The sequence below is a fragment of the Vigna angularis genome, chromosome 4 (assembly GCF_016808095.1).
Source record: "Vigna angularis cultivar LongXiaoDou No.4 chromosome 4, ASM1680809v1, whole genome shotgun sequence".
Taxonomy (NCBI): domain Eukaryota; kingdom Viridiplantae; phylum Streptophyta; class Magnoliopsida; order Fabales; family Fabaceae; genus Vigna; species Vigna angularis.
This window is the reverse complement of record NC_068973.1, coordinates 38,018,077-38,033,062: the sequence shown is the minus strand read 5'-3', so window position 1 is coordinate 38,033,062 and position 14,986 is coordinate 38,018,077. Positions and strand designations below refer to the sequence as shown.

General features: G+C 33.1%; 3 protein-coding genes across 3 annotated transcripts; 1 reads left to right on the top strand and 2 right to left on the bottom strand.

Moving 5' to 3' along the window:
• Window positions 1-3,595: 3,595 nt before the first annotated feature.
• On the bottom strand, window positions 3,596-5,123 carry LOC108331241 (leucine-rich repeat extensin-like protein 1). The gene has a single exon (XM_017565886.2). It carries the CDS (start codon window positions 5,004-5,006, stop codon window positions 4,431-4,433), a length of 576 nt encoding a protein of 191 aa, XP_017421375.1. The 5' UTR covers window positions 5,007-5,123; the 3' UTR covers window positions 3,596-4,430.
• A 494-nt stretch (window positions 5,124-5,617) lies between these two features.
• Window positions 5,618-9,271, bottom strand: LOC108331240 (U-box domain-containing protein 35-like). The gene is made up of 7 exons (XM_052876333.1): window positions 9,201-9,271; window positions 8,994-9,115; window positions 8,582-8,788; window positions 8,200-8,443; window positions 7,950-8,051; window positions 7,267-7,695; window positions 5,618-6,699 (listed from the first exon to the last, which is right to left on the bottom strand). The coding sequence occupies exons 2-7, from the start codon at window positions 9,110-9,112 to the stop codon at window positions 5,968-5,970; spliced, it is 1,833 nt and encodes a 610-aa protein (XP_052732293.1). The 5' UTR covers window positions 9,113-9,115; window positions 9,201-9,271; the 3' UTR covers window positions 5,618-5,967.
• Window positions 9,272-13,029: 3,758 nt separating this feature from the next.
• On the top strand, window positions 13,030-14,815 carry LOC108331000 (protein ANTAGONIST OF LIKE HETEROCHROMATIN PROTEIN 1). Its single transcript, XM_017565603.2, has one exon. It carries the CDS (start codon window positions 13,254-13,256, stop codon window positions 14,583-14,585), a length of 1,332 nt encoding a protein of 443 aa, XP_017421092.2. The 5' UTR covers window positions 13,030-13,253; the 3' UTR covers window positions 14,586-14,815.
• The last annotated feature ends 171 nt before the right edge of the window (window positions 14,816-14,986 follow it).

The window sequence follows — 14,986 nt, the reverse complement described above, 5'->3', positions numbered from 1 at the left end:
CCATTAATCTTAATTAACATAACATCCCACCTGCACTCCATCAACTCATGACATGCTAAAAGCAAAAACAAATGGGAGAGGCCAGACAGATACCAAATATTCCTATCACTAATTTCAAATATATTAGTTTTATTACATTTTTATATTCATTCTTTCTTTTATCTTTCTTTATTAATATCTCATATTTTTTCTCTATTCATTTTCCTTCAACCTTTGTAAAAAAAAAATTATTTGTAAAGGATAATTTTTAGTCCAACTTTAAATATCATGTATATTGTTATGGTGTTCTTAGACAATCAAAGGTTCAACATATTTGAGGTGTGGTCACAAATTATTATATTCCCTTATTTGAATGTTACAACAGAGTACCAAAATTAGAAAACATAATTTAGTTTACGTTAAATTTATCTTATATTCAATGCTATCTATATAAAAAGTATTCCTAGTTATGTAATTCCACAAAATAATTATAGTTTTTTTTTTCAGCAATTGCAATACTTACAATTTAACTATGTACATAATACAGAAAATGAACTAGATCTTCTAAAGATAACAGGTTATGGATCACCAAAGTCTTAGCTGATAGAAACAATTTTAAAAGATAAAAACATTAGAGATAGTATATATAGTGTGGATGCAATTTTCTTTTACTTATTTGTATCACATTGCATGTTTTTATCAACTACTTATGTGTGTTTATTTTTGCTTTCCAACTCGGAAGTTGTGTGAAATATTAGATTGTTAGTATATGTAGAGCATAAAATGCCTTTGCTATTTTTGGTAATAATATTTATTATTATTATTATTGAAAAAGTCTGATTAACTTTAAAATAAAAATTATCATTGAATATTATTTTTATGGATTTAATTATAATTTCCTGAACTAATTATAAGTTGCTTTATATTTCTTATAGTAATAATTTTTAAAATTATACTTTAATTTTTTTTTATAGATTGTTAAATGTAAAAATCTATGCACAAAATTAACATTGAGTTTAAAGATCGCATAGTTAAATTTTCAATATTTTTTTTAATGAGTACATATAGTCGGTGATCATAGATCTTTGCAGAAACTAAATTTTCCATTTTTTTTTCCAATTTTAATGGTTTACAGAATTGAAAAATGATATGTTATAAAAGTATATAAAGTATTCAATACTGTTATTTACTAAATAAGACAGTTCGTATATAATTTTTAATATATATATATATATATATATATATATATATATATATATATATATATATATATATATAAATTCTTTTAACACTAGAGTTTTTATGTACTAACAAGAAATCCAATCCTATAATTTTTTTGCATTCCATATATTAGGAATTTTTTAAATGTAAAAAATGATGAAAATGGTTTGATTTTATTCGGGTGTGTAGAGATCATTCTCATATTATTATTAAGTGTCTTGCACAAATCTCAAATATATGAAACGCACAAAAATTACACCAATTTTTTTTAATGTATAATGTTTCACTATACCTTGATAAAAAAAAAATAAAAAATAAACGTGTGTTTTTCTATACAATTTTAAAAATAAATTGTGGTTGTTGAATATAAAATTATGTAAAGGTAAATTTAGAAAAGATAACGATAACAAATTATAACACATAAGAAAAATACAAATTAATGACCAAAAATAACGATTGAATGAATATATAGTAATGTTTACTTGTATCACGACTGAAAAGATTTTATGGTTGTTTTAATCACCAAAATGATATTGTATTAGGCACAAAAATTTGTGAATTATCTATTTAATAATTAGTGACTCAAAAGTAACTAAAAATAATGTTTTAACTACCGAATTAAATATTATACCAGTACTGAAAATTTGTTACCCTAAAATATATTTACTGTAGTAATTAGTTACCAATGTTTTTTATCATTAAATATAATGTTTTAGTCACATAATTAACAACAAAAAATGTTTGTTCTCTAAATCCACAAACTTTTCTTTTCATAAACTTGTATGAGATTTTTTTTAGAATAATTAAAAGAAAAACTAAAATTGTAAATAGTTTGAGAGAGAGGCAATACATATATGTATAAACACACTTTTTTAAAATGCACATTATATCATTGATAAAAAATTATTAGAAACAAATAATTCACAAATAAGAAGTGCCATTCATCAAATTTATAATTTTTAATAAACTTCAATTAAAAAGTGTTAGAAAATATAAGGATTTTCTCACAAATAAATATGCAAAAGGGTAACACACCAATAATTCACGGATAAAGTTATTATGGGTGTAGAAATATATTATTTCTAACATATAATGAACTTTTTCAAACACTAAAGAATGTGAGGCAATGTACATCTTTTATATCTTTGATTCGCTTGCCTAAACCACCAAATATGTTGTATGTAAAATAAAAAACTTTCTCAACTTCTTTTGAAAGATATTTGAAGAACATAGTTTTCACTAAAGGAAAATTACAAAGTAAATTTTTAATTCTGTTCCTGAACTTTCAAAATACACTGTTGTAGTTATATTAAAAAAACTAATACATTTTAAATTATTAAAATTAATGTTTATTAATATATTTTGAAGACTTTGGAGAGGATAACATAGAAAAAAAAACTTCACGAATGGTCCAAATTCAATGTGAAGTGAGTGTTTTGTGTTTTTTTTTATTTGAAGTAGCTTTTATCATGATGTGTTTTTTAACTTAAAATTTAGTAATTGCGATTGTTTTACATGAATTATAGTTTATTTTTATCAAAATCTTAAATGTGATATTTACGGACAAATGATAAAATATTAATAATTACTCGATTGTCTAAATTATTAGAATTGAATTTTTTATTATTTATAGAAAAAAAAATTAACTTGCAAAGTTAGTAAAAAAATTATGAATTATGAGTATAAAATATTGAATAAATATTTTTTTTAAAAGTACCAATCATATTTATATGATTCACATAAATAGTAAATCTATATTATTATTAAATTATAAAATTAATTATGATATATGAATATTGTTTCATGTAAGTTTGAATCATTCCAAAATAAATATTACTATAATAAATTTGATTGAATCATGTTTTTTTAGTATATCTATTGGGTAAAGATTTTATGATAGAATCAAGGTGACCTTAAAAACGTATATTCGAACACAATGAAAGGGGTGAAATAGTTTAGAAGGAAGCTGCTAGCATTTGGGAGCATTTGGGATTCTTTTTGAATTGTGAAGAGTTTGAATACAAAAATAGAAGAAAGCAGAAGGGAAAGGCATTAGCCCCCAGGTATCGGTGTCCCCACACTAAGAAGATTGATGCCACTTGTTTTCTTTTCCTTGGACTTATCCATTTTCTAACCCTTCTTTTCTTTTTCTTCTCTTTTTTATTTTGTTTTCTTCTCAAGTTTTAGTAGCTCTACAACGGAGTGGTCCTTTTAATCTAACTTTAGGACTTCCTAGGGGTTTTCTTTATTCATAACACGACACATAATAAGATAGCATACAAACTTATAATAAAACATTATATTTTAAGATACGAATAAGATAAACATTATTTTTTTATTTAGCATTTAGCTTTGTAATTTGTCTTTTTAACTTGTAATTCATTATTGACAGTTGCGAACAAATTGTGAGGTGCAGAAAGTAAAAGCTCATTATATGTGGTGGAATTTGGCCCAACCAGTTCCAATCCACCCGCCCCGCCCAACCAGAAACATTTGGGGAAAGCCAAGCCCATTCCTTACAGTTATTTTGTATTTTTGAACTCAAACCCTACGGAATCTTACCATGGTCAGGCTTAACGAGGAGGATAATCATATTATATAACCACTGTACAATTATATATATTTTATTTATGTTTATTATTATCATTATCTAAATATAATATTTTATTATTAGAAAAATGTGGTCAAAAAAGTTGTTTAAAAATGTGATTGTAGAATTGACATTTTCCTATATGTTGGCCCTCAACTTTAACTTCAATCAAAATGTAAGATGTATATGGAAAAGGGAAATTATACTTTAACTTACTATTAAACACAAAAAAAATCTACTTAACAACTTCATCATAATAGTATAATAATATATAGTAATACTTTAAATTAAAAAATAGAAAAATGTGATTAAAATATTAAAACAGTTGATTTTTCGGTAATTATTTTCTTTTATGGATGGGTTAAGATATCAAAACGTAATGTATATTGTAGTGAGAATCGCTTACTTTCATTTAGAACAGGGTTTAAACTTCTCCGGCAGACACAGGAAACACGGGACAAACGAGAAAAAGGGTGGCAGGAACAGACCAAAATCATTTGTAACACAGATTATTTATTTGCCACAAAATTACAAATACGATTTAAAAGAAAACAAAAACAATGCATTTGAGACTTTCATCAGTACATGTAGGAGAGACCAAACAACACATTAATTTCACGTTATAGAACAAAACATCTGGTTACCAACAACAGAATACTAGGAAGAACAACAAGAGAAAAAAGGGTGCATGAACGGAAGGAGAAGAAGCAGCGGAAGCGTAGAAATAGTAATAGGGATAGGAAAAGTCATGCGGCGCTGAGACCACCGTAGGTAGGGGCTGTCCCAAACCTGAAGGTGGTGGGGGTGGTGGAGGAGCCCCTGAAGAATGTGACTGCGGTGGAGGTGGTGCTAGTTTGGGCTTGGAAGGAGGTGGTGGTGGTGAGAAATAGGAATTATAAGGTAGTGATGGTGACGGAGAGTGCGGAGGTGAAGGTGATGGTGTTAGGAGTGATGGAGGAGGGGGTGAACATATCACAGGACATGTGGAGCAGTCGCTGATGCAGAAAAGGGCACTTGAGGGATCTTCTACTTTCTCCTCCCATGTCACCCTGGTAAACAAAGCCAGCACAATGAAGGAAACCTTTATCCATGAAAACAGCTTTTTTGTAATGAACCCTGAATCGCTGATGTGACTCATTTGGACTGAAGCCGGGGAAGCTCCGAGAAACTGAGAAGGTATGGTGATAGAGTAGGTAGTGGTGGTGGTGGTGCTCATTTTTTTGTGATTTGCAAGGTTTGAAGAATCGGGTGACTTGCAGAACTAACAAAGGTGGCTGCTTCCTGTAATGAGAATGATTCTTTGGGGGAACTTGATGTCAGAATCTTTGTTGATGCTTCCTCTCTATGTCATCTAAATACTTGTTCAGTTTAAATACTACAAATATCAATTATATCATTATTTATTACTATTATTATTATTATGAATCACTCTTCTTTAAATAATTACATGATAATTACTTCATAAAAGATGATAGTTTATCGAGGGATTACTATGTTAATTGACAATAATACAAATTCGGACAATGTAATTCTGCACCTTTTCATTTTCCTGGTAAGGGCCAAAGCAATGCTTCTTTAGCAATAATCTCTCCCTTTTTCTTATACCAATTTCCAAACATAGTCCATCTCACTTTATGTCGATCTTATTATATATACTTTGCTTTGCAAATGGAAATTCGGAGCCTCCTTTTTACTTGAAAAGTTCTTGCAAATTCTTATAAAAGCGTGGCATTATGACAACGCATGAACGAACTTCCTGCATATAATTCTTTGTTAAAAGAAATTGAAAAAGAATTTACACGGCAGACCCACTTCATTTTCCAACTCACAGAATTTATATATAATTTGACCGTTTTCTGTTACAGTCAACTTTAACAGCAGCAATGTTCCTTTCTTGGGGTAGCATTACATTCCCCAACACCATCCCTAGTTGGTGGAAAACATATCGATATAATTACAACACTGTTAAGAAATACAAAAAAATTACAACTGGAAAATATTGATGGCTTGTGTTTTGCTCCCTTCAGTTGCAATACATCAATAATTTGAGTTGCATGGATTAAATTTTGGTTGTTTTTGTACATGACATATAAGTCAATGCACGAACCTAGACCCTATAGGACGTCTCTGAATCTGAGTATTGACTTCGCGGAGGTGTGGGGGAACGTGAGATACAGCTATAGATTATCATCACTGCTTGAAGAAAATTGATCATTCTGAGGAGGCAATTCAAGTCTGCTTAACCTGTTAAGCTCAGGCAAAATCTCCGTTGCAAGAATTGGTCTGTCCTTCTTGCTGAGTTGGGCACACTGCAATGCTAATTTGGCATATGACAGAGCCTCTTCCACCGGCCAATCTGTGATCACAGGGTCCAGCACTTCTTCAAACCTGCCCTTTTCAACTGCCTTCCTAACTAGGTGAGCAAGACCCATGGGAGGCTTGCCTGTGATTATCTGAAGTAGCATTATCCCCAGAGAATATATATCTGACTTTGTTGTTAGAATCCCCGATTGTTGATACTCGGGATCAATGTAACAAAAGGTTCCAGCAGCCGAAGTCATGTAAGATTGTGTCACAGAATTAGCTACTGAAGGAGGGACTAAACGTGCAAGACCAACATCACTGATTTTACTCACGTAATTCCTGTCCACGAGAATGTTAGATGGTTTGAGGTCTCGGTGCACGATGGGTTCTGGCTTGTTTTGGTGGAGGAAAAGGAGTGCAGTTGCTATCTCAGCAGATATTTCGAACCGTTTATTCCATGGAATTGGTTTGCTGTTGTTTTTCCGGAACAGTCTGTCTTCTAAGCTACCGTTATCCAGGTACTCATACACTAAGCATCCATGCTCCGGACATGCACCAAGGAGGAGGACCATATGCGGATGTCTAATGCAGCTTAGTACCTCAATCTGTGAATGGAATTAAGAAGGAAAAAAAGTATATATTGTTATAGTTGCATAAACATGATCTTGCATTGCATTACTAGTGTCTTGATAACTGAGTCATGGAAGGCAATGAAAAGTCTGTGCGTCCATCCTGAAATACACTATTAAATGCTTCTATTTAATTGAAAATAAGTATAAACTAACTTTCATACTACTTTATCAGGGGAATCCAATATCCTTAGTGGGGCCAAAGATGAGATATCGAGGGATTGACCACTTCTGATATGTTTCTTTAGAAGAATCTTAATCTAATCACATACTTCTGAGAGAAAGGATGCTATCAATCATGTCCGATAACTTCTATTTTCTATTAAAACTTTCCTTTCTTACTCTACTGTTGAAACTTCACAGAGTTTAAGGACAACACTTGCCAAAATTGAATAGAGAATTGGTATTAGAATTATGCAAAAGGTTCTTACTAGCCATATTATTGTGCATGGTAGATTCAACAGCATTATTATGCCAGGAACTTTTGCAAAAACATTTAAGAGTCATAGTTTTAAATATAGGAGTGAAAAATAATGTAATTACCTCTTGGTTGAACTGCTTCATGCCCTGAGCGGCATCAGGCCTTAAAATTTTGATTGCAACGGGGGTGTGATCAAGGTGGCCTTTATACACAGGTCCGTATCCTCCTTCACCAATTTTGTTTGACGGGGAGAACTTTTCTGTGGCCATTTCAATCTCCTCTATGGTGTATCTTCTATACCGGGTATCATTTTGAGCCAACGTAGATAATGCTCGTTCTTTCTCTTCTGCCTCTGCCCTGGCCTTCTCCTCTGCATCCTTTCTTCTCTGTGCTTCCTGTTCAGCCCTCCTCCTAGCCTCCTCAGCTGCTTCCATTGCAGCTTTGGCTATAGCCTTTTCCTTTTCTGCAATTGCAAGAGCGGCCTCTTGAGACATCCTAACTACCTCAACCTTGCGATCCTCTTCCAGTTTCCATTGACGAATCTGTTCCGCCTGTTAGTTAACCAATCATACATTCAAGAGTCATTTCATAATTTTTCATTTGATATATAACCATAAAGAGTTAAAACCAGAACAACCTCCTCCACTGGCTTTCTCGGACTATATATGAAGCACCATGGTTAAGGATGAAACTTATTCTTATTAGTGAATGTGTTTGTCAGAAAGTAGAAAATCCCTCACGTAGCATTTTTTAAAAACTTTAAAGGGTGTACTTCCTCCCATCACATTTTCCTGTATATACAAACCTGGTTTTTGGCTGAGATTGCTTGCTTGCAAGCTGAGCTGTACATGTCCATAGTTTGCTTCAGTTCAAGCCTCAATCTTTTCATCTCGGCTTCTAGTTCTTTCTGTGATGAAGTAAATTAAATATTGGAATGTTAGGTTCATCTAACCATCTTTGTTCGGACAAAGATTGGTTCTTGTTCCACAGCAAAGCCAGTTAAATTCACAATCCGACTTTTTCAGATGCAATAACATTTTCTTTTACACACTTACTGCGGATTGAGGAGAATATGTCACGGGGATGGATTCTGATATACCAGAGTCAATTCTATTGAAATCCACCCCAAGCCATGAAATTTCTTTTTCATCCATTGACCAATTTCGTGGACGAGGGGGTATTTCAATGTGGTCTATTGATATAACATTTCCCGTACTCTTTGGTCTTTCTCTAGCCTGTATTATTCTCATTGGTTCTGCTGCTACTTCGTAAGTGCCCCTACTTCTAGGTAGTTGTCCCCTATTTGCATGTAACCAAACCAAAAATTATTAATTAAAAACATCTAATTGCACCAACTTTAAACGAAGATGATCTCAACAAAACACATATGTAACATAGATATCAAGTTGCTAGCTAAGTAACTTCCATTCTTGGCACCTTAATGGTCCTTCTCCTGGACTGGGCGGACTTGGCGGCACAGGAACTGGTTTCGGTGTAGTTAAACTTTTTGACAATGACCGTACCGCTGATCGAGCAGACATAATCTTCAATTTCGAAATTATGTAAACAGAGCAGAAATCCGGAGCTGATTTGATCATGGCTGTTGGTATATCCTGATACTGATAGGCTTTAAGTTTTTTGAGACTGCACGCCACAACATTGTCAAACAAAGTAATTCGTTACACAATATATATATATATATATATATATATATATATATATATATATATATATATATATATATATATATATATATATATATATATATATATATATATATATATATATATATATAGATATATGAAAAGGGGATAAACATATATAGGAACAAGTAGAAAATTAACGAAACCTTGACAAAGTGTTTTTGGCAGATGCACCGACCACGATACTATGTATGAGATTCCTGTTAGCAAACTCTAGAAGTCCTCTCACAACATCCGCATCATCAATTACGGCTTCTTTCATCATGACCTGAACGCACCAATCAGTACTACAGTGAGTGCAAGTTTCAAGTGCGATATATATAACCGAAAATCTCATTGACAATAATGCATACAGCTTTGCGAGTACAGATTCCGCGTAAGGAATTGAAAATATTGACTACATCGTCTTCGTCGGGTGGAAACACATTGGTGACATCTGCATGCATGCATGCACACGCAACATCAATAAAAAAGGGAAATCACAAGCTATCTTTGAACAATCAATTCCAATCATTATCATAAATGTTATATGACCACAAATATGTATATATGATATGATATGCGTGAATAAGAGGGTAGCTACGATGAGAAAAGTTTTTGTGCTTGACATGGACGGCAATGATGACGGGGTTGTCAAGATGATTAACGGCCCAACGGAAAGCGTGGGCACTGTTCTTGTCCTTGTCGACGGCTACCATTGTGACGTTCTGCGGCAGGGCGGCACCTGGGTATTGAAGAGACATGATTGCACGTTAAGGAAGGTGCCGCCGCCGGTTTGGTGTTTGGTCCACCAAACGCAGAAAGCCTTGATGGAACAAGGATAATGAAAGAGCTCCTCTGAACAGGAAACCCTTCCCAATTCCTCCTCCACCGTTCGTTCTTTTCTTTAATTTTGGCATTGCTTTGACCAACCCTTCACCAATTCCAAATGGAAATCAACCCAATTCATTTTTTTTTATTTATCTATCAAAGATTCATAGATATATGTTATAAATTCAGCTAAAAAAATAAACTCATAAATACTTTTTTTTTACTATAATTAATTCTAATAATTTAATTTAAAAAACAAAAGCTAATTTTTCACCAGTAGCACGTTTTTGTGGAGGATTTGTTTAAGAAAAGTTGCTGGTCCGTCAGACAGGTAAAGTGGGACAAACTTGATCCAAATACAATTGATTGCTGACAAGGATATATTTTTTTTAATAATAATATAGATTGAGACACATTTATTATATATTTATATATATATATATATATATATATATATATATATAATTATGTGTTTCAAAGTATTATTTTTGTTTTATTTTTCTTTTTGGTTTAGGAAACTAGCCTTATAAAGTAATACCATATATTTTTAATTTTATATATTTTGTGACAAAGATGCTTTTCGTTGTAATGATTAGTTAGTTTTATAATTACAACAAAACTCATCAATTTCCTGGAAAACGTTTAGTTGGCTAAGAAATAGAAGAAAACCTGAGTGTGCAAGAATATGTTTTTCTTGTTACACAAGCAATCATTTATCTTTTATTTTGTGTTTTCTTTTACAATAATATATTTGAAATATTTTCTTTATATTATAAATAAATACCTTTTCGAGATGAAAATGAAAAAAGAAATTGAAATGTAAACATTAACTATTCATCTTCAATTTTTGTCTATATATAAATTTAATTTAAACTTTGTTTTTTTTTCTTTGAAATATTTATAGAGATGTGAAACACAATAGGTCGGTAAAGTAAGCGTAATTGAAAATTAAAAATTAAAAATTGGTTAATATATATATATATGTACCATATGGATCGGACGGTCCAGAGAGTAGCGTTGAATCGTTACCAGACGGTTCAGAGCAACGCTGAACCCACTAATTGCCGACATTTCTTCAATCTTTTTTACTGCACTCTCGGTCTCTTACTCACCGTACTCATACCATTGCCAGACGGTTATACAAGGTCGGCCGGTAGGTTCCTTGGGTCATTAAGATCATGATTAAGGTAAATAGAGATTAGAGTAATTGGACTAGAATTGGATCGTGATTAACTTTTCATTAATCACAAACCCATGACGAAAATTATAAATACAGGTTAGAGGTAAGTGGTAGATAGGTTGCATTTACTGCACATTTATTACTGCTCTATTGAATTGTCGAACGGTTCATATACTGATTTTGGCATCAGAGGATGTTCCCTCCCAGACGAAAGAGTAAGACAACGGAGCTTGGAACGAGACCGGACGGAAAGAAGACAAATTGTGAAAGAGATTGGTGAGTCAGCCCATAACCAAAACAATATCCTTGAATAATCTTTAACTAGGTTGAAAAAATTGCCAAAAAAATGCATGTGAATGGTTTGGGTCTTTTCTTTCTTCCTTTTTCACCTTATTTTCTTTCTTCCTTTTTCACCTGATTTTCTGAAATCAAGGGTTGAGCATTCATGATTTGGAGCTTTCCATGGTATGAATTGGAGAGAGAAATAGTGAAAAGTAGTGTTAATTGTTGAATTAGCATGTCAAAATGGGACCCAAAGGAACGTCTGAATGTGCATGCATGCTCCAAACTATTCAACTCTTTCATGCAATGCCTTAACAGACGCAACACCAGAAGCCTCCAAGAACAAACAGATATTAATTTGCAAAAATAATTAGACGTTAACTTAGTTATTTAATAAATAAATGAAATTAAGACTTTGATTAAATTTAAAATAACTTATATTAACATTTCTTACATTTTGTTAAATTTCACATAATGATGTCACTATTAGCACATTAATATTTTCACAGTTTAGCACAAGATATCTGTCAACTACATTTTTACAATATTTACAAAAATAATTTGATAAAAAAAGGGTGAGTATTAATAAAAAAAGGTAGTTTTGAAACAAAATGTATAAAATTTTGACGATTTGTCAACTAATTAATATGTGTTTTTTTTAAGGTTATAAAGAAATAGAAATAGAGAGGGAATGGATAAAAGAAAAAGGAGACAAAACTAGGCGAGAAGAGTGAAAATACAAAGTTATTTAGTTTAATAGAAATAAAAAAAAATGAAATGCAAATAAAATTATAAGGTAAATACATTTATGGAAAATAATCATATTACCTTCTAGTATAATTTATTAGATAAATAATATTTGCCTCATTCTTTTAAACTAATAAGTTATAACAATCAATAATTGATCATATAAATATACAAATTTCATCATAAACAAAAGATGTATAATTGATTATATAGCAATTCAGAGTATATAATTAATTAATACAAAATATTTCAATTTATTTCTACTTAAGTATGAAATAAAATGACCAGACAAGGTAAATGTAGTATAGAAAAATAGGGCACGTTTTTCTTTCTTTTCGCATTTTTTTTATCAATTATTTTGTACATATCCGTGGATTTTATTTTATTTTTTGTATTGTTCCGAGTAACCACAATTTAAAAAAAATAAAAAACTAAAAAACTAAAAATTATCAATTCTCTTTTCTTTTAATTTTTTTTTTCAAACATTTCATGACCACCAAGCATAATTAAACTAAAATTAAGTTTGATTAATAAGAATCCAGGAATATTACGTCAAAATATTTAAAAAAATACTCTTAAATATTTAGACACTAGCCTTAAACATTAACAATTTTAGATGATAATATATATAAGACCAAAAATATATTAAAAAGGTTATATAGTTTTTTCCTCTTTTCGAAATTACCTTAAGCACCCTTTACCTAACCCCCACCAAATCCAAATAACAAGTGCCAATCCAATATAAAAAAACTGCCCCACTCCTAAATCGTGTTCACACTATTCTCCTCCCAGCTTGTCGCTCCCCTAGATTAATTAATTCACCGTTACACACATAATCCATCAATTTTCTATCGCTACCTTAAACAAAATTCAAAGTAAAATTTATATATTTTTTCTAATGTGACTGATTTGTGATTGACAGCAGATAGTGTTAAATTAAAACTGAAAACAAAGTAAAGAGACCCAGGTTATTAAATTCATGTATTCAAGTGAGTATGAACACATAATCCACCGTAACGTACGTGGAACACATCCATCTAAATGTTATTTTCTTGCATCCTTCGCACACACGATTAAGGTTGTTTTTCTTTAATTAATCAAGATATAATTGAGAAGATTGAATCGGGTTCAATCACCACCACCTATAGTACGTAATATTAAATTGGGATGTCAGTGACATATGAAAGTTTTCAAATACCCGTTCACACGGAGGTTTATCCCACGTTAAAAACGCATGGTCGGAAAGAGGAAGAGTGGCAAAAAAAAGCAGCTTCAGTGTATCGTACGTGTGTAGATGAAGAGAAAGCCGCAACACTGTTCATTACTATCTGCACAAAAACTGCAGCAACTCTGAGAGACCCGTGAACGTGAATTCGTTGGGCGAGAAATGAAGGAACCCACGACAAAACGCCGTAAGAAGAACGATGAGGGGGCAACCCGTAAGACGAAGAAGAAGAGAGAACCGAAGGGTGTTCTCAGAACAATCGTGTTCATGGATGGAAAAGAGAAAGACGAAGAAGAAAAAGAAGAACGCGAAAAAATGAAGGGCATGATCGATGGTTACTACAGCGAGGTGGAAGAGTCCAATCCGAGAAAGAGAAACAAGGTCGGCGGTGACTCGGTGAGTCACCGGCGAGTTTGGGTGAAGGAGCGTTCGGGGGCGTGGTGGGAGGAGTGTAACAAAGCCGAATTTCCGGAAGAAGAGTTCCGGAAAGCGTTCAGAATGGGAAGGGTGACTTTCGAAGCGATTTGCGAGGAGCTGAACTCTGTGATTGCGAAGGAGGACACGACGCTGCGAAACGCCATTCCGGTGAAGCAAAGGGTGGCGGTTTGTTTGTGGCGGTTGGCCACCGGCGACCCTCTGAGCGTGGTTTCGAAAAGGTTCGGTTTGGGGATATCCACTTGCCACAAACTGGTTCTTGAGGTTTGCACTGCCATAAAGAGAGTGCTTATGCCAAAGTATTTGCAATGGCCTAATGCTGTTGTCTTGAGGGACATCAAGGGTGAGTTTGAGAACGTTTCTGGGATCCCCAACGTTGTGGGATCCATGTTCACTTCTCATGTTCCCATCATAGCTCCTAAGATGAGTGTCTCTGCTTACTTCAACAAGAGGCACACTGAGAGGAACCACAAGACTTCATATTCAGTGACTGTTCAGGGTGTTGTCGACCATAGAGGGGTTTTCACCGATGTATGCATTGGGTGGCCTGGTTCGATGGGTAATGAGCAGGTGTTGGAAAAGTCGGCACTTTTTCAGAGGGCTAATAATGGTGGACTTAATCTCAGTGGGGTTTGGATTGTTGGGGGTTCCGGGTACCCTTTGTTGGATTGGGTTCTGGTGCCTTATACGCAGCAGAATCTCACTTGGACGCAGCATGCTTTCAATGAGAAGATTGGGGGGGTTCGGAGGGTTGCTAAGGATGCATTTGGGAGGTTGAAAGGAAGGTGGGGTTGCTTGCGAAAGAGGACTGAGGTGAAGCTGCAAGATTTGCCTCTTGTGCTCGGGGCTTGTTGTGTTTTGCATAATATATGTGAGTTGAAGAATGAGGAAATGGATCCTGAGTTGTTGAAGATTGATGATGATGTTGTTGACGATGATGATGATGATTTGGTGGTGGAGCCAGAGGTTCCCTTGAGATCTGTTAGCTCCTTGAAGGCTAGGGATGCAATTGCGCATAACCTTTTGCACCATGGACTAGCTGGCACTTCTTTTCTTTGATTATAATTTGGAATTGAAAACTTAAGGTTCAGATCATGTATGTATAATTAATTCTTTTGGTTGTTTTTTAATTTAGACATATAGAATTCAATCAAGGCATTCATCATTGTTTGTAGAAGGGGCTTTGTAACTAAAAGGTATATTTGCCCCTCCCACAAATATTTGATCAATTGTAATCGTTGGTGCCAGCTTTTATCTATAAGATTCACGTACTTGAAAGATTCTAGTTCCTTTAACTATCTAAACGAGAGATAATTTAGTAAGTAAAATCATTCTTCTGTGCTGTATTTCTCAGCGATTTAATAAAAAAAACAGAATATTCTCATTTATATTATACCATCCATTGCTTGAAAACAGAACGAATATGTACCTCCTGCATTAATTTCTGGAGGATAGGAAAA

Excerpts from the sequence above, each read along its gene's own strand:
- LOC108331241 (XM_017565886.2), bottom strand. The coding sequence starts at position 5,006 with ATGAGCACCACCACCACCACTACCTACTCTATCACCATACCTTCTCAG.
- LOC108331240 (XM_052876333.1), bottom strand. The coding sequence starts at position 9,112 with ATGATGAAAGAAGCCGTAATTGATGATGCGGATGTTGTGAGAGGACTT. Across the intron at positions 8,789-8,993 it reads GCCAAAAACACTTTGTCAAG|TCTCAAAAAACTTAAAGCCT; the intron begins GTTTCGTTAATT and ends TGTGGCGTGCAG. Across the intron at positions 6,700-7,266 it reads TGAAGCAGTTCAACCAAGAG|ATTGAGGTACTAAGCTGCAT; the intron begins GTAATTACATTA and ends TTCCATTCACAG.
- LOC108331000 (XM_017565603.2), top strand. The coding sequence starts at position 13,254 with ATGAAGGAACCCACGACAAAACGCCGTAAGAAGAACGATGAGGGGGCA.